At 43.8% G+C, this 19,699-nt stretch overlaps 2 protein-coding genes across 2 annotated transcripts in view; one reads left to right on the top strand and one right to left on the bottom strand.

The window, feature by feature from the left end:
- The window catches only part of LOC123233548 (putative RNA-binding protein Luc7-like 2), a 10,022-nt gene extending 8,881 nt beyond the window's left edge, over window positions 1–1,141 (bottom strand). Inside the window, exon 1 of the mRNA XM_044659626.1 lies at window positions 7–1,141. Within this exon, the coding sequence (XP_044515561.1) occupies window positions 7–1,141 (1,135 nt within the window). The remainder of the gene's footprint in view (window positions 1–6) is intronic.
- A 349-nt stretch (window positions 1,142–1,490) lies between these two features.
- The window catches only part of LOC123237134 (plasmanylethanolamine desaturase-like), a 39,576-nt gene continuing 21,367 nt past the window's right edge, over window positions 1,491–19,699 (top strand). The window contains exons 1-2 of the mRNA XM_044663824.1: window positions 1,491–1,701; window positions 13,387–13,506. Of these exons, the coding sequence (XP_044519759.1) occupies window positions 1,491–1,701; window positions 13,387–13,506 (331 nt within the window). The remainder of the gene's footprint in view (window positions 1,702–13,386; window positions 13,507–19,699) is intronic.

Here is a 19,699-nt window from a genome sequence, read left to right as displayed (position 1 = left end):
CCGAACAGCCATTAGCACTCTCATAGGAACGTTTCTTGTCTTTTTTTTCTCTGTCGCGAGGTGACCAATCTCTCGAGCGCCTGTTTTTGTCATACGAGGCTAGGTCTTGATCTCGCAAACGCTCTTTATCGCCAGAAGACCTTTCTTTTGAGGATCTTCTTTTGGATTTCTCTTTGCTCCGGTCTCTGGAGCTATGCCCACTTCTCTGGTGGCTGTGGCTGCTGGAGCGTGACCTGTGGCGGTGGCGCTTCTCGTGAGACTTGGATCTAGTTCTCTTTCGTTCCTGTGAAGTGGAGCGAGATCGGTGTCTGCGATGCTCTCGGGACCGGGATCGTTTGGGGTTCTTGCTATGCGACCGGGACCGCCTCAGTTTCTCCCTTTCTTCTCTCTCTCTTTCTTCTCTGCGTTTCAGGCGCTCCTGGTTTCTTTTTTCTTGCTTCTCGGCCACGACTCTCTTTAACTCTTGAAGTTTCTCTCGTATCTCGATAAACCCCAGGTGTAGTTTCCCCCCGAAATGGTCGGCAAGTCGCCTGTCGTTGTCGTGAAGACCCAGATAAGCGGAGCAGACTTCACAGACTCGAAGTTTCTGCTGTTGGAAGCTGGAGGCCGGCATGGAATTCCGATAGACTTCCTCGGCCTCTCTCTTCTTCGCTCGGGCCTTTTCCACTTCGTCCATTACTTTCTGGGATTCCTCCACATTCCCTTCAGCCCCCAGCTGTTCCACTTTGGCGAGCAACTTACCGATCTCCTCATTCAGTTCGTGGACGCGCTCGGCTTTAGCGGCCACTTCGGCGCTAATCTCTTCCTGAGTCTCTGCTAGTCTTTTCTTGGCCACTTCCGTTCTCCGGTCGCAGTCGGCGATGAATGACTGCAGATGATCCATTGCATCGAGCTCAAAGAAAAAGTCTTGTTCTTTGGACGCGATTTCGTAATCTGCTCTTAAAGCCAAGTCGTGGACCTTCAGGCATTCCCCAAGATCCATCCTGGTTCCAGAGAGAACATCATGAGGGCAGCAGTTGAGAAGGTGACTCTTGCACACTCTGTCATCGCTGAATTTGATTCGCTGGCGGGTAGTGTCTCCATCCCGGGAGGTGCCCATCAGCTGGTCCAGCATAGCACGCATCTGGGCGTGCGCGGACATGGCTGCAGCAGCGGCGGGGTTGAAAGCGAGCGAGCGGGCGGGCGGGGTGAGGAGAGAATTGGGCCGCAGGCCGGCGCCCTCAGGAAAAGGGGGCGGTGGAGAGGAGAGGGCAGGGTGGGGTGAGATGAAGAATGATCGGCCACCGCCACCGCCGCCACTGCCGCCGCCGCCGCCGCCGCCGCCGCAGCAGCAGCAGCAGCAGCAGCAGCCGCAGCCAGCCGCCACCGCCGCTTCGGCCCTTGCCTGTTTATAGGGAGGCGCGATAGCTCCATGCGGCTCTGCGGGCCGGAGCTGCTGTGCCACTAAAGAGGTGGGGAGAGGGCGCGAGGGCGAAGCCAGGACCGGGGCCATGGCGAGTGGTGGGGGTGGTGGGGAGGAGGGAGGCGGAGAGCGCGGATGTCCAGAGCCCGACGAGCCTTCGGAGCCGGGACGCGGCCCCGAGGGGGAGGCGACGACAGCGGCAGCAACTGCAGCAGCAGCGGCGGCGGTGGACGGCGGGGGCCGGCGCTGGGGAGCGCAGCACGCAGGGGCCCGCGAGCTGGCCCAGCTCTACTCCCCAGGTAGGTCCCTCTCTCTGGCGCGGCTTGTGCATCCTACCCTTGCCAGGACCCCCCCGCCCTGCACCTGATTCCCCCCCCCCCATACTCCCACCCCTCTCCCATCTCCATCCCTATGGTCCCGGGAAGCTATCTTCCAGCCTAGCCTGTGCCTCTTCTGGGGAAGGAACGTCCAGCCCCAGCCTAGAACCTTCTCACCGCAGTGTTCGTCCTCCTAGCCTTCCAGGGATCCGCCCGAAAGACCCTCCTCGATCCTGGCTTCCCCCAACAATAACTTAATTTCCCTCCCAATGGGGAGTGTTTTCTTGGAGGTAAGAGGAGAGGAAGACAATGATTGATGTTCTCGGTTTTCTGAAATCTGATGGTACCTAGTATTAAATAGCTACAGGCCCTTTATAATCTTGGACTTTCCCAGCCCCAAAGAGGTTTGTTCGTGTCCTGTCTGCAGTAATGGAGTTGTATGTGAGGGAGACGTTGTCTTTCTACCCAGTTTCTAAGGAGGGCCTTTCTTGGTTTGTTCCCCCAGCTTTAACAAGGTCCTTCCCTTACCCTTATGTACAGTTTAGACAAGGAAGAGTTCCCCACAATGGGTTTTCCATAACTTGGGCCTCCTTCTGGCTCCTGTACTCTTTTTACACTCTGGGGAATCACAGATCCTACCTTTCTATCAAAGGGAAACACCACCATCCCCAATATTTCTTCAAATTCCTCAACTCTTATTCATTAAGTCCTTTTACCTTTCTCTCTTCTCCTAGGTCTTCCTAACCAGAGATTTCCAAAGCTTTGCCCTCCTTACACTGGTGACCCTTTCTCACTCCCCCTCCTTGGTGTTTACAGTCCTGTGCCCTGAGGGACCCCCATCCTATTCTTTCTCTGGCCTTTGCTCTAGGCCTGTTTTCCTCACACAAAATCCCTGGGGTTCTCTGGCCTTTCTCCTAGCAAACATCAAGTGATGGAATTGTTATAACCTAAAAGCTGTGAGAAAGAAGTTGGCAGGGTACTGAGAGAAAAGCTCCTACTGGCATTTCAAGAGTTACATGATTGCATTCCTTCCCCTATAATTAAGGGAATAGGATGGGGCCAGTGCCTTAGTAAAGGCATCATGATATTTGGTCAGGTGGCTAAACTCAGTTCCTTCCCTATCATGCTCAAAGCTTGAAACCTTGGTAGTTGCTGCTGCAATGAGACAGTCCTTTGTTTGCAAAATGCCTTGTCATTTTTCCCCTCATTGGTCCATCATTCAGATTAATTGTGCACCCACTGTACTTAGAGATCTGAGCTAGCTATTGTCCAAAGCAGAGCCTGGACAGGAGTTGGTGTCATTGACCCAGACAGCTCCTCTTTTCCTTAGGAGCACTGAGGATTATCTGGACTGCCCCAGGTTCATAGTCACTCACAGGTACACCAACAAGGTATCCCTCACCATACATCATGGTCATATAGAAAATAAATACTTTGAAAACCGTAAATCTAAAGATAGGCTAGTATTTTCTCCCAGTTCTTTGAGGCAAAGACTGTCTTATCTACCTCCCCCAGTGCTCAGCACGGTGTTCTAGGTATAATGGTGCTTTGAATGAATGAATGGTTGAATATATGAGGGGGGAGTCCAGCTTTCTTCTGGACTGCTTTATCTCTAAACTTTAGCTTGGAAAAGTGGAAGAACACACTATTAGGAGACTGGAGACCCAGGTCCTAGGGGCCAGCTTTGCTATTAACTAAATGAATGACCTTGGGCTAAGTCCTTTGTTCTTTCTGAGGCTCAGTTTTCTTTATTAAAATGAAGAGATCAGGTTAGATATTCCCTGAAATCCCTTGTTTATGAACAGTTCTATGATTTATTGAGCTCTGACCTTTGGCCACCATTCTAGTCTAACCTAATCATACCACCTTCTTTCTTCTACCTCTCTCCTTAGGGCAACAAACCAAACAGACCTCTGCTCTCTCCATTTAAAATCCTACCTGAACTCTGACCCTCCCTACCAACTTGCCTTCATTCCTCCTCCCTCTGATTACAGTATATCTTTTGCTTTGACTGTCCACATACCACTCAAGTAGCTAAGCATCTGATTTCACAGAGCACACAGCCTCTAGTGGGGGCCCAATTCACAAATAATGTCTCTGGTATGTCTTTGCTGTCCTCATCACCAGACCTGAGGTCCAAGACTCCAGGGACCAAAACAAGATAGACTTGGGTGAAACCAAAGCAAGATAGGGCAGAATTGGAATAGGAAATGTGTTAACAAGTTCTTGCTCCTGACCTCTGGTGTCTCGTTGATCTGGTTTCTCTGAATTCTTTTTAGCAAAGTCTCCATCCTGATTATGACCTTTTTCCTGACCTTGTGCCTACTTTGTAGTCGGACAGCCCTTGGGCTTGCAGATATTGCTGTGGTCCAGGGTAGGAGATGAGCTTTGAAATAATATCCTTTGGAGCACCTATTTTGGGCAGGTATTAGAATAAGGGAGATCTATAACCCAGGAAGTAGAAAGGCCTTTGGAAGCACTTTAGTTTATCTTCCTGTAAAAGTATAGCAAACTGAATTATTCTCTTTATCTTCAGTCTTTATCTTTATCCCACTTTTTCTGCCATTACTGTTTGACTTTGGGCAAGTTGGCTTCTTCTCCCTGGGCCACCCTCTGTGATATCAAGTCTGATCACTGTAAAATGAGGGGATTGAACCAGAGGATCTGCCAAGTATTAATATTTTGTGACCCAGTCTAAGGTATGGGATTGACAAGTAGCTTGTCCAGGATGATCATGGCCATAGTAGGACTGGAACCTGGGATACCCTTTCCTCATTGTCACCTTGTAATGTCAGGGTATTGGCTGGCAGCTGAGTCCCCCCACTATAGTTCTCCAGGTAGCTAACATGCTGGGAAAATTGGCTTCCCTGCCATATAGTAGGAATTAGACTCCAATCCTACCGTAGAAGTCATGGAATCATGTGTCAGAACTAGAAAGGACAATAATAGAATGTTATTACAACTGTAGCGGTCTTCGCTTATAATCTTGGTCTTTAAGGCTCAGCTCCTACTACAAGCCTTCTCTGAACCTTGATCCTAACCCTTTTCCTTCTCTCTTTCCCCACTTAAATGTTCACTTTCTCCTCAGCTTACTTTGTCAGAGATTTAATTCATTTTAGAATGTATCATAAACAGCTTTGAGGATATAGTGCTTTATAGATAGGTGAGTTGAAGCCCCCCCTCACTTGTCAGAGGAGGAAACTAATTCAGCAATATATAAAGAAACTACCAACATATGATAGGTCTTTGGTAAGGGGAAAGGAAGAAAATGTGGTACAAAGGGCTGGTTAGTCTGAACCCCTTTTACTTGTTCAGTCATTTCAGTAGTGTCTGTCTCTTTGCAGCCCCATTTGGGGTTTCTTGGTAAAGATACTGGAGTGGCTTTCCATTTCCTTCTCCAACTCATTTTACAGATGAGGAAACAGAGGCCAACAAGATTAAATGACTTGCTTAGGGTCACATAGTTTATATGTGAATGAGGCTGGATTTGAACTCAGATCTTCTTTGACTTCCCAGGCCTGGCTCTATCTAGTGGAGCCACCTAGCTGCTCCTTTTTCCTTTGGATCCCTAAAAGGTTAGTTCATTTCTGCTGTAGAAAGAGAAAAGATTGGCCCTGAACTTGACCTTTAAATTCAGACTTCTTGTGTTAGTGCCAAGACTGCTTGGCATTCCGGCAGACCCTACCTATCCCATGGGAGTGTCAGGGAAGTTAAGAGGATATACAGGCAGTGATAATTTGCCTATTTCATCTTTCTTCTCTAACAGGAGAATTGTCTTTTTTTTTTAAACCCTTACCTTCTATCTTAGTACCAGTTCTAAGACAGAAGAGTGGCAAGGACTAGGGCATCAGAGTTAAGTGACTTGCCCAAGATCATACAGCTAGAAAGTGTCTGAGGCTGTCTTTGAACCCAGGTCCTCCCAACTCCAGTCTTGGTGTTCTGTCTACTTACTGTGCTACTTTGCTACTTGGGAGAATTTTCAAAGGGGCAGGAGGAACAGTTTTTGTTGACCTTCCTGATTGGCGTTTGCTAGGTTAGAGTTTGGAGTTTGTTTTATGCTGTTTATACAAGTCTACCAGGCTCCTGACCTCTCCTCCCCCTTCTAAATGTTGAAACCTCAACATTTAGGGGGCTTTGAGAGTGTTTGACGTCAGCCTGTGGGGAGAAAGTAGCTTGGTTCCTGGTTTTACTTTGCCTTTCATCTTCCTGTAGTAGGAAGCTTCCTCATGACTGGACCCGAAGACAGCCCAACCCTCATCTTCATGGGGAATTTGAAACACTGACAGGAAGGAGCTTCCAAAGGAAACACGTTGGTGACTCAGCTGAGTTTCTCCACTCCTTAGGACTATGGGAGGGTTATTTATTTTTTGTTCAGTCACCAGGAGGGTAAAACCAAATATTGTGAAAAAAGCAAGGTCAATTGTTGCAGGGTGCTGCTTCTGTTGACCCCTGAAGGCCTTTGTGCTTCAGGTAGGTATTAGACCAGGTAATCTTAGGTGTCCCTTCAGACCCTGAAATTATATAAGACAACATTTAGAGCAAAAGGGAATTGGCTTTGTAGTCAGGAGCTAGGTTTAATTCCTAACTCTTTCAATTACTTACTACTTGTGTGATCTTGGGCTAGTAACCTAACCTAACCTCTTTGGTCTTCAGGTTTTCTCATCTATTAAGTGAGAGTTGTACTAGATAATTTCTAGTTTAGTTCTAAATCTGATAATTTTCTGAGTGACAAGTGGAGTAGGGCCAGGAAGGAGAGAGCGTGTTTTGTTTTTTTGCCTTTTTAAAACTTTACTCTCTGTCTTAGAATTGATAGTAAGTTCTAAGGCAGAAGAGCCAGCAAGGGATAGGCAAATGAGGTTAAATGACTTGCTCAGGGTCACATAGCTAGGAGGTGTCAGCGGCCAGAGTTGAACCCAGGACCTCCCAGCACCAGACTTGGTGCTCCACCCACTGGGCCACCTATCTTGCCCAAGAGTATGTATTGATAGAGAGGACCTCAGACAGGGAAACAGGACACATAGGTGCCCTTCCTCCCTTATTATGATCAAACGGCTATTGCTTCTTCCTGCCACCTCTCTGGCTCAGTCTTTGTAAATTCAGCAGGATTCATAGCCCATGTACCCATTTTCTCTACATCCCACCCTTTGGTTCCAGGTTAGATTTGAAACCAAGGTTTCTAGATACAAACAGGAAATAGAAATTTGCCATGGCTGAGAGAGCTGCTTTCTTAAATACCAGTGGCCCAGCCACCCTTGGGAAATGTTGAAAGTCAGAGATTGGGATGGAAATGGGCAATTGAGAATCTTGACGCTGCCTCTGGATCCAATGGCTGCTAGCCTAGCCCCCACACACTGGGCTTCTGGCATCTCCAATTCCATTTTTCGGACATTGTCAATTCCCTTGCCATGTGCATCCCATTGGGCTGAGGGAAAGCTGGCCAGGAGTCAGTCTTTTGTCTCTAGAATGATAGAATGCCCAGGCTGGAAAGGTTTGGAACATAAGAGGTAAGAGAGGAGACCAAGACTATAGAGCCAGTTAGTAACAGACCTAGGGCTAGAATCCAAGCCTTTCAACTCCTAGGCCAACACTATCATACCCACAGCTATTTTCTCCTGTTTTTGGACACCACCACCACCACCACCCCTTCCCCACAAAAAAAGAAATTCACTCCTTTTGTTTTCCAGGCAGAGATTTAGGGCGTAAATAGACTATTGTTCTAGTTGTTGTTGCTGTTCAGTCATTTTTAGTTATGTACAACTCTTTGTGACCCCATTTGGCATTTTACAAATCCAACTCATTTTACAAGTGAGGAAACTGAGTTAAACAGTGTTAAGTAACTTGCCCAAGGTCACACAACTAGTTAGTATCTGAGGCCACATTTGAACTCAGAATGATGAATCTTCCTGACACTAGACCTGGAACTCTAGCCACTGAACCACCTAGCTGGCCCTTATTCTAGTACAAGTATATGATTTTAGGAAAGGAGAATAGGAATTTAGAGGTCATTAAATCTAAGCACCCATTTTACAAATGAGGAAATTGAAGCACAGACAGGACAAGATTATTGAATAAAGGGCAGAACTAGGTCTAGAATCTGGATCATCTGCGTTGCTAGTCAAGCTTCTTATCTCCTTTTTGCTACCAAATAACTCCCAGAATAGGAAGCTAGATTGGTGCAAAAGACTCCCCCAGCAGAAGGATGGGACTGAGATTTTCTTTTTGGATTCTTGTATCTTGCCCTGCCTCTGCAGATTCCTATCCATCAGTCCCCTGTGTCCTCCACTGATGGCCCTGATAAACAGCCTTCTTCCTCATTACTCAGTGTTCCTGAGCTGTGCTTTCAGAAAGCAATATGGTGTAGTGAAAATAATATTGGATTTAAATCAGATTGAGGTTCAGATCCTAGCTCGATCAGTTACTAGCTTCCAAACCTTGGTCCTTAGTTTCCTCATCTTTAGAGTGAGGAAGTGGGACTAGAAAATCTTTTGTTTTTTTAAACCCTTCCCTTTAACTTCAGTTGATACTAGGTTCTAAGACAAAAGAGCAGTAAGGTCTTCATGGTTAAGTGACTTGCTCAGGACCCCACAGCTAGGAATTTGTCTCAGACCATGTTTGAACCCAGGACCTCCCATTCTCAGGCCTGACTCTGTCCACTGAGACACCTAACTGTCCTGACTAGAAGATCTTTAAGATCTAAATCTTAAGATCCTCTTTGCCAAAGCACTTAGTGTACTCTGGTTGTTCCAAGTTGTTGGGATAATCTCTTGGTTCCTGTCTGTCTGCCTCCTCAAATCACTCCTTATCTATCACTCACTATTTCTGAGCAGCCTTCGCAGAATTACCATGTCCTTCTGCACTGGAAACATAAGCATCAATGGGTTTCCTGGCCACCCTTTCCTGAATTCTCTTCTTTTCATTGAGTATCCATCCCACTTTAGACCTGAGTCTGATGGTACTGTGTAATGAATGTTTATCTCTTCCAGCCTCAACTTAATAACCTGTAAAATAGAAAGGACTTGGGTTGTGATGAAGGCTATAGAAAGAAACTCATTATAATTCTCCAAAGGGACAAGGGAAGAACATGGATAAAATGGTAGATCATGGGAGTGGGCTACAATGGAAAGAGCTGTAGAGTGGGAATCGAGAGAGCTGGGCTCTGGCCAGAACTCAGCCGCTGCTATGCTGGGTGAGCTTTCATAAGTCACAGCTTATCTGGGCTTTTGTTTTCTCATCTCTGAAATGAGTGGATGGGACAAGAATGTTCTCAATGGCTGTGGCAACTTCCTTTCTTATGTTTTAAGGTTCCTTCCAGCTCTGGAAGGCATTCAGCAGCTCTGGCCAGATATAAGTGGCAATAGTCATTCATCTAAATAAGAAAACAGAGTGGAGGCAGATCACTGAGTTGGGATAGGGCAGGGTTGGGGGGGAGGGGAGGAGGACTGAGTATCAATTCAATAAGACTTCATGGAAGAGAATAAGGCTTGAGTTGGGCTTTAGAGGAAGGCTAGGACTTAAATAAGGGAACTACACAGAGACAGGACTACTTAAAAGATAGAAGACAGACCAGTCTGCAGCAAGCATATGTAGGGAAATAATGTTAAAAAGCCTTGTGGTCTGATAAACCACTGAATTTTGATTCAGAAAACCTGGCTTCAAATCCTGTGACATTACAAGTCAGTTCATCTCTTTAGGATAGGAATCGTTTTCATTACTTTCCTTACAAGGCTGTTGTGGGACAAATGCTTGAGAAATGAGTTACTATGGGGCAACTAGATAGCACCGAGTCTGGAATTCAAATGTGGCCTCAGATACTTTTGACTGTGGGACCCTGGGAAAGTCACTAAACCCTAATTGCTAGCCCTTACCACTCTTCTCTTTTGGAATTGATATTTAGTATCAATTTCAAGACAGAAGGTGAGGTTTTTTTAAAAAAGGAAATTAGTTATTATAACATTGGAAAAGATACTTTGTTGGTAGCTAGCTATGTATTTCTTGTAGTCCGTTTTGAAATTAGAGTTGTTTGTATGAAGTACCTTGGTATAATAAGAAAAGCTCTGGGACTTGAGTCTAGAAACCTGGATTCATATCCTCCACTTGATAGTTGTCTGTCCATAAACAGGTCGTGTCTCCTCCTTGAGTCCCACTGGCTTCATCAGCAAACTAGAAATAATTTATTTGCCCTCTCTCTAGCTCCCAAGATTATTGTAAGGACAATGCCTTGAAAATCCTAATATACTCCTTACATGTAAATTGTTTTCCATGGATTAAAAGTTCTTTGATTGGCAAGATTTCCAGTAGCCTTGTTTCCCTCACTGTCCTTCACACATGATAGACAAAGGGGTCTTTGTTCTTGGGAGTCACCTTATGAAAGGTCTTGAATGACAAGCCAAAGAATTTAGACTTTAGGTTGTAGATAGTGGCAGGTGTGAAGAAGAGGATAAAGACAGTATGGAAATTAAGGCATTTGTCTAGTAATATCCTGTGCAAAGTCCTCAGCTTTGTGTATCCCGAGAATTTATAAATGTTTATTGAATTGTTTTGTTTTCATTTTTCAAGCACTCATAGGATCATAAGATTTAGAGTTGGAATAAATCTTAGAGGTCATCATCTGAGCCAGAGAGTCTTGCCTAAGTTAAGGACCATGAACTTGTTTTTTAAAATATTTGATAGTATATATATATATAGTGTATGTGTGTATATATATATATATATATAATTTTTTTTCTTGACCCTTACCTTCTGCCTTAGAATCAATATTGTATTTTGGTTCCCAGGCAGAAGAACAGTAAGGGCTAGGCAATGGAGGTTAAGTGACTTATCCAGGGTCACACAGCTAGAAAGTTTCTGAGGCCAGATTTGAATCCAAGACCATCCAGCTCTCTCAATCCACTGAGCCATCCAGCTGCCCCCAATAGTAACATTTAAATAGTAATCCTCTGTGGTTTATTTTATACATTTAAAACAATATTCTGAGAAGGGGTCCATAGATTTCATCAGATTGCCATAAGAGCCTGCAATACAAAAGGGCTTAAAAACCCTTGATCTTGTTCATACTCCCTTTTAATATACCACTTTTATTTTAAGTAAATGTTTTATTGGTGAGTTTTTAACATTACTGTCAGTTCCCAGTGATCCTCTATCTTGGCACTCCTCATTCCCTCCCCCCGCCCCCCATAGTTCTATGAAACTCTGCTAAGTAAAGTATAGCATATAAAACAAATCCACACATTAGCCAAGTCTGACAATGCATGCTTCATCCCACACCCCTTTCTATTACCTCTTCTCTGAAAGTAGAGACACATGAATTCACATCAGGCCTCTAGAGTTACTATCAGTCACAGGCATTGGCTGAGTTTTTTTTTTGTTTTTTTTTGTTTTTGTTTTTTTTTTAGTGCTCTTTTCCTATATATTATGGTGCCCAATGCCACTCAGCTGGCAGAATTACTTCTCTGGTTCTGCTAGCTTCATTGTGTTTCAGTTCATGGTTTTCCCAGGTTTTTCTGAATCCTTCACATTTTGTCATTTCTTATAGTCTTATATATTCTGCTACAATCATATGCCACAATTTGTTCATCTACACAGTTCCCAGGCAAACAGTACCCACTTGGCTTCCAGTTCCTTATGGCCACAAAAGGTGCTGCTATAAATAGGATTGTATACATGGGCTATTTCCCTCTATCTCTGGTCTCCTTGGGCTCTACTCCTTTTGAGATACTTTCACTATCTCAAAAACTAAATACTGTTTACTGATTCTTCTACTGTCCCAACCTCTTCATTGTATAAAAAAGGAAACTGAGATAGGAAAATATGCACACACAGGTAAGTATGTGTAAGTGACAAAGCTAGAATTTGAACCTTTGTAGGAAGGCTTATCTGAAAGCAGGGTGTCAGAAGGATTGCTTCAGGGAGACCTATTAGGAAGCTATCAAAAGTGGTTTGTAGGGGGAAGCTAGCTGACTCAATGAATAGAGAGCCAGACCTACTGCTGGGACGTCCTGGGTTCAAATCTTACCTCAGAATACTGCTTAGAAACCTTGTTACTCTGGACAAGTCACTTAGCCTCTATTTCTTAGCCCTTACCACTCTTCTGCCTTGGAACCAATTCACAGTATTTCAATTCTAAGACAGAAGGTAAAGGTGGCTTTGTTGGTTTTTTTTTTAAATGATACATTATGAGGTAATGAGGGCCTGGACAAAGATGGTGATAGTAGGAGCAAGAAATAAGGGACAGATGGAGAGACTTTAAAGAATGCACAGGGCTTGGTTACTGATTGAATATGAGAGGAGTAATTATCCCAATTCACTTTTCAGATCCACCAACACCTTTTGTGTGCAAGGAGAACTGGAGACTTGCAGTACCATTGACAGAAAAAAATCCAGAGAGGAAGCTATTTTTAAGGGGCATGTGAGGGAGTTTAAGGTCCTTGTGGGATGACTTGGTAGAGCTATCCAGTAAACATTTGGAGACAGAGTAATAAAGTCAGGACAGCAGTTGGTTGTGTACATGTAAATCTGAGAGTCATTCTCCTGGAGGTAGAAATAGTTAAATTAGTGAATTTGGATAAGCCATCTAAGGGAGACAAAGCAAAGACAGAAGAGCCAAGGCCTGAGCCTTGGATGCTGTCTACATTTAGGACAAGAGGCAATGGAGACGGTGGGACCAGAAGGGAAGGAAGAGAATTGAGAGGATGGATTGTTATGGAAGAAAAGGGCAGGGGTGGAACTTTAAGAAGTCAGGGATGGTCTCTAGTGTTGTAGGGAAATCTAGAAAGATGTGACCTGAGAAAAAGGCCTTTGGATATATTTATTAGGACCTGCTTTCTAGGGAGAAACTAGGTTCAGAAAAGTGGCATTCATAAGAGCATGGAATTTATAGCTGGAAAGACTTTAGAGAGTGTCTAGTGCAGTGCTTTCATTTTGCCCAGAAAAGAGAAAATGACTTGCTCAAGATCGTATAAGGAATTCGTAGCAGAGACAGGATTTATACCTGGGGCCTCTAGCTCTCAATTCATTGCTCTTTTCACTATCCTACACTGATTCTTTGTAAAAGCTAGATTGCAAATGGTTAATGTATAAAGTGAGAAAGTAGAAGTTATGAGTATGAACTTCTCTTTTTAGAAACTTCATGACTGGGTAATCCAGTATCCTTTGCTTTGAGGTGCAGAAATAATGATCATAGCTGCTTCATAACTCTTTAAAGTTTGTAAAAATGTTTTCTTCATCACAGCCCTTTATAGTAAGGATTGCACTAGCTAGTAACCCCATTTTATAAATGTAGAAACTGAGCCTCAGAAAATGGCTTGCCCAATGTCACACAGCTGGCAATAGTGGGGTGGGGGTGGGGGGGGAGAAGACCACTGGGGCAGAGCAGGAAAAGACAGTGAATTTTGTCTTGGTCTGACCTCTCCATGGGAACACCCAGTTCTGTTCCAGCCTCCAGGAGCTACAGTGTACCCTGTTCAGTTCCCAGCAGGCAAATTCTTCCAAAGTCCTCTCGAGGACATGGGGAATAACCAAGAACCCTGATGGGAAGAGGGTGCTGGCTGAGTTCCTGACTGTCAGTCATCCCTAGCTCAGGTCTGTGTCCCTAATAGGAATGCTTCTGCCCCAACCTTGGGTAGTGCAGTGCCTGCCTCAACAGCATCTCCTCCTCTGTGCCCTCTTCAGGCAAGCGGCTCCAAGAATGGTGCTGTGTGATCCTCTGCTTCTCCCTCATCGCCTTCAATCTGTGCCATCTTCTGCGGCTTGCCAGTCTGGAGCACACACACCTTGTGCTGCTGGGAATATGTGAGTGTATGAAGAAATCAGGGTTTTTTGGTGACTTGAGCAGGGGGAGAGGGGAGGGGAGGTATATGTGTGGCTTCAATCTATGTGCAGGGTTTACCTATAAAAATGGTATACTGGATCATGTGACAAAAGACCTCTGGGAAAGGTGGCCAGGGAAGGAGATGGAGAACCGTGCTTATGTTATGCCTTGTCCTTTAAAAAAGAGAAGATGGTACTCATTGATCTTTAAGGAGTCTTCCAGTTCCAGCAAAGACTTACATAATATGGATTGCAAAGCACTTTCCTAAGTTGTGTAATGCAATCAGGCTAGAACAACAGGCTTGATCATGGGCCCTGGGCCATCAGCAGGAGCCAGTAACTAAGATCTTTATCCAGATAAGGAAGATTAAGAAAAACTGTCCTGGGTAATGTTCTCCCTCTAACTACTTGATTAGTTTTTAAGTCTCAGATTATTTCTGAATTAAGACTTTTTTTCTCTTATAAATCAAGATCTCCAATCAAATTCAAGATGACTCCATTGGGGGTGGGATTCTCATAGCTTTTAGCATCTCTTGGTGGGAGCATCCTACCCCAAGAGGGTTGCCTGGATAAAATTCAGAACCTGGGGGTGAGAGAGCATCAAAATCCTAGTTTTCTTATGTGTTTATTGATTGGAAAAAAGATGTCACTGTAGTGTAGAGGATTCAGAACCTTAAGGATCTGGGTTCAAATTTCACTATTTTGCAATTTCAAGCAGATTGATCTCTAAGGTTTTTCCAGCTTTCGGTCCTGTGAGATTCCTTTTCAATCAAGGTTAAAAGAACCATTGGAAGACTTTTGCCTTTGTTCATGTATGTGGTGATGAGGGCTAGACAAGGATTTGTTATAGGGTGTTGAAAAGGAAGGGAGAAATGTGGAGATATTATAGAAGAATTAGGAGAACTTGGGTGATACTCAAGGAGACCAGGAATCAGCATGGCATAGTGGAGAAATGAACCCTGAATTAGGAAATAGGGAGACTTTAAATCATATCTGCTTTTTTTTTTTCCCATTAATTTGCTGTCCTTAGACCTGTCTTTTTTTTTTTTTTTTTTTCTTGGCTTCTGTCTGCAAAGTGAGGAATTGGACTAGATGGAATTCAAAGATCTCTTGCATTTCTGAGATTTTATGATTCTATGAGTTCCTTCCCCCAAAGAGGAGAGAACAGGGACTCCCTGGCTAAACTGTGCTCAACTGCAACCTCCCAGGCATTCATTCCTGCCTGCTCCTCACCCCCCTCCATTTCCCATGGAGGCCATGTTGGATCTTTAATGCATCCTTTTTACAATTCTGAGGATTATTATCTCTGGGCCTTTATGTCAAACCACTTCCTGTCTCCCTCTCTTTTCAGGAACATGATAGAATTGCTAGTATGAGTAGACTACCTTTCTTCAGCTGATTGGCAAGGCATCTTGGGTTTTGAAACAGACTAGAGGAGGATGAGATCTTAGGTGTGGGTCTGGGAGGAGATTGTTTTCTCTTTAACTTTACATTGATCTGATTGAATTTATGACCTGGGGACTTGGATAACTAGATCATAATTCTGTCTCTGCTGTTTATAGTCCCTGTAGAACAGGAATTGTCATCATCTTAGTACTGCAAAAAAAATAATTCTCTCATTCTAAGAAGCCACTTGGGTAGCAGCCAACAGGCAGGAATTTTCAACCTGAGTTAGGAAGCTAGCTCACTATGTTTTGTGGAAAGAACATTGGATTTAGAAAACCAAATTTTAATTTCCGGCCCTGTGATGTTGAGGAAACCAATTAATTTTCCTGGGCCTCAGTTTCCTTCTTGCTCAAATCAGGAGATTTTACTAGATTTTTTCTAACATCTATTAACTGTTTTTTAATTCTTTCCTATTTATGCTATATATAGTTTGCTTTGTTATTTTTTTTAACAGTCATTAAAAACATTTTTTTTGCATTCCAAATTCCCTCCTGCCTCTTCTCCATCCATTGAGAAAGCAGGCAAGCAATATAATATCTATTTTACATGTGAAGTCATATAAAATATTTCCATATTGGCCATGTTACCAAAAAAATAATCATAAGCAAAAGACAAAGAAAGTGAAAAAAATGTGCTTCACCCTGCACTGAGTTCATCAGTTCTCTCTGTGGAGGTGGAGAGCATTTTTCTTCATGAGTCCCCTTGGAATTGTCTTGGATCATTGTATGGATCTGAGTAGCTAAGTCTTTCGAAGTTGGTCATCAGTTACAATTTTGCTGACACTGTATACAATGTTCTCCTCACTTCTCCTCACTTTACTTTGCATTAGTTCATATACATCTTCCCAGGTTTTTTTGACACTGTCCCCCTCAATTTCTTATAGCAGAGTAGTATTTCATCACAACCATATACCTTAATTTATTTGGCCATTTCCCAATTGATGGGCATTCCCTTAATTTCCAGATTTTTGCCATCACAAAAAAAGGCTGCTATAAGTATTTTTGAAACTATAAGTCCTTTTCCTTCTTCTCTGATCTCTTTGAGATACAGACCTAGTAGAGGCATTGCTGGGTCAAAAACAGTTCTATAGCTCATTGGATATGGCTCCATATTGTTCTCCAGAATGGTGTATAGCTTGTTTTGTATATATTTGTTTGCATGTGGTTTCTCCCCTGAGATTTTAAGCTACTCAAGGATGGTGACTCTTTTGCCTCATTTCATTACCCCAATCACTTAGCAAAATAACTGATATATAATAGGCAGGTGATAATTTTTTTTAAATCCTTATCTTCTGTTTTAGAATGAATACAATACAATGAATACAATTGGTTCCAAGAGAGTGGTAAGAGCTAGGCAATGGGGTTAAGCAACTTGGCCAAGGTCACACAACTAGAAAGTGTCTGAGGTCATATTTGAACCCAGGACATCCCTAGGTCTACATAGAACAATTCCTACGTCTCTAGGCCTGGCTGTAATATTTTTTTAATTGAATCTAATCTAACTCTCAATTTTTATGATCCTATGACCGTCTGTCATTGCTGTCTGCGGACTTGGGACAATTTTTATACATCAAGGATTCCAAGGAGACAGAGAATGAGGAAAGTCCCTCTAGCTCTCACATTTCTATCCACCTCCTCAGGTGGCCCAGAGCTGCTACAGCAAGCAACCTTTGCACCCCTAGACAGTGGGAACACCCAGGGCTGACTCACAGAGTAATCGAGGGGCTTCTGGATTCTTATTCCTGAGCTAACTACTGAAGGCCTATCTTTATAGGGGAGAAGTCAAAAGACAAGCCAAGGAGAGGCAGCTATGTAGCACAGTGGATAGAGCACCAGACCTAGATTTAACCCCATCTGTAGCCCTTGTCCCTCAGAAAGTAAGGGTTTAAAAAAAAACAACAAAAACACAAAACAAGTCCAGGAGCCAACACAATTTGATACCTTTGCTTTTCTCTAGTGTGGCTTCCTAGGCACTGATCATAAAGGATTAGTAACTGGTTCATGAATATGGCTTTCTGATCTGCCTGCTGGCTACTGGACTCCTTGAAAGCACAGGCAATGCCAACATGGCTTAGTTGTTTAAAAAAAAAAAAAACCCAAAACCAAAACTGGTCTTGGAGTCAGAAGTCCAGTTCAGGTTGCAGCTCAGACACTTAATAGCTATGAACTATGGGACCTAGGCATGTACTTTAGTTTTCACTTCCATTTAGTGTTTTCTGTTCTATATTTGTACTGCCATGACCCATAAGGGGGAAGGGGAGACAAAGAGAGGGAAGGAAGGACAATGACAGCTTGGAAAAGTGGAGAGAGTGCTGGAATTGGCATCAGAGGACCTGGGGTCAAACCCCAGGTCTACTCCTTGTTGCCTTTGGGCAGATCACTTAAACATCTCTGGCCTTTGTTTCTTCATCTGTAAAATGACCTCTAAAATCCCTTTCAGCCCTAGATTTATGATTCTATATAAATATGAACTAGTGTTGTTCATATTATTGGGGTTGAATTGTCTCTCTATAGGAGCCCTCTGAAAATGTTTTTTTCCAACCACCCAAAAAGTTTTTCTCCCTAAACCTAAGCAAGCTTTGAGATTATAGTCAGAACTGTAAGGGACTTTAGATTGAGTTCATCTAGCTCCTCTCCTTCATTGAGCAGAGGGAGAAACTGAGACCCAGAGAGAGAAGAAATGATTTTCCTCTGAATCACTTACAGAGTGTTATGGTAGAGTCAGGACTAGAGTTTCTTGATCCAGGTACAGCATTTTTTTTCCCTTTAGCTTGCTGAGAAAGCATTGGATTGAGGTAGATTTTGGCAGCCCTGATAATATTTAAACCCCTTGGCCTACAACCATGAAGTTAGCTGTTTTGCTTCTCTTCAAAGGGTCAATAGCTTCATTCAACAGAGGGGACCCAGTGAGCTTCCCTTATGGAGCAGTTGTTCGTATTGTACCCCCTCCTCCCCACATGTTCTATAGCCATTGAGCTCTGGCCTTCCCGATCCCATTAAAAAGCTTCTTGTCAGCCTAAGCCGATACCACATAATCCGACTAATTTAAGCTACTGGGGCCTATGCTGGGCTTTAGGAGGGAGGATAGTAGGATTGTGAGAGAAGTAAAGGCCAGTGTCATTTGGAAGGCCTTTCACAGCCCAACACTGCTCTGTTCCAGTCCACCCCAGCCTGGTGGACTTTATGGTCTCCGTTTGTAAGTGGCCTATCATTAATTTCTAGGTAGTGTTGACACAGAATCTCAGGGCAGCTATTCTGATTGATTAGGGCCTGTTCAAACAGTATTATCTGTGAATTGTCAAGCCTTATCTGAGTAGCTCCCAGGATTAGGGGGGAGGCAAGTCGGAGGGAGGCCAAGAAGAGTCACAGGGCTTGTCCCTTCTGCCCCAATAATAAGTATATTGTACTCTGGAATGGGGCGCCTCTCAGAATCTGGGCATTCTGCCAAGCAGAGGTGAGATACCAAGGCCTCCTCTGAGGCTAAGGAATGATGATCTTGACATGAGGCTGAGGAACTTACTCAGCTTTATCGGGCCAAGGAGCCACTGGGCCCTGCCCTGGAGGATTATCGATTTAGATTGGCAGGGACCTTTCTGGCCAAGTGATCTACTCTTTCTCCTTCACGACCCAGATTCTTTCCCCAGGAAGGGATTCATTGAGGTTGTATATTTTTCAAAGAATAGGAAACCTTGGGGGCAGCTGGGTAGCTCAGTGGATTGAGAACCAGGCCTAGAGATGGGATGTCTTAGGTTCAAATCTGGCCTCAGACCCTTCCCAGCTGTGTGACCCTGGGCAAGTCACTTGATCCCCATTGCCTACCCTTACCACTCTTCTGCCTTGGAGCCAATACACAGTATTGACTCTAAGACGGAAGGTAAGGGTTTTTAAAAATAAAGAATAGGAAACCTTATCATTGCTGAGAGTGTCTCTAGTTTTCCATCATGTATAACTACTCCCATTCTATCGTCCTTTCAGATTTACAGTGCATATTCTTCCCAACTAATAAAGGACCATGATATAGAGTATTTTAATCCCTTTTTTATAGAAAGGGAAACCAAAGTCCAAAACATTTGTGTTTCTTACCCAAGATCACACAGCTAGTAAGTTGATAAGCAGGGGTTCGAACCAAGTGTACTATTCCAAGTTTGGGAGTCTTTTGACTGTGCTACATTATGTTTTTGTGTGCCCTTTTCCATTCCTGAGTTTGCCCCCTCCACCTCTATCTAATCACTTTCTGTATTGCTTTAAGAAAAACAACAACCTGGGGCAGCTGGGTAGTTCAGTGGATTGAGAGCCAGGCCTAGAGACGGGAGGTCGTAGGTTCAAATCTGGCCTCAGACACTTCCCAGCTGTGTGACACTGGGCAAGTCTTGACCCCCATTGCCTACCCTTACCACTCTTCCACCTATAAGTCAATACACAGAAGTTAAGGATTTAAAAAAACAGCAACAACAACAACCTTACCCTCTGTCTGTTAGTATCAGTTCCAAGGCAGAAGAGCTGTAAGGGCTAGGCAATTGGGGTTAAGTAATTTGTCCAGGGTCAAACAACCAGGAAGTGTCTGAGGTTCTCCTCCCGTCTCTGAGTTGAGCCACCTAGCTGTCCCTTCTATATTTAAAGTTTGCTAAGCACTTTCCCTACAACAGCCCTGTGAGCTTGATACTATAAATATCATTGTCCCCATATAAACAGTAAAGAAAAGCCCAGCATGAAATGATTTCCCCAAGATT

Source organism: Gracilinanus agilis, chromosome 2 (genome assembly GCF_016433145.1).
Source record: "Gracilinanus agilis isolate LMUSP501 chromosome 2, AgileGrace, whole genome shotgun sequence".
Classification (NCBI taxonomy): Eukaryota; Metazoa; Chordata; class Mammalia; order Didelphimorphia; family Didelphidae; genus Gracilinanus; species Gracilinanus agilis.
The sequence above is the reverse complement of the archived record's forward strand: the minus strand, read 5'-3'. Positions and strand labels throughout refer to the sequence as shown.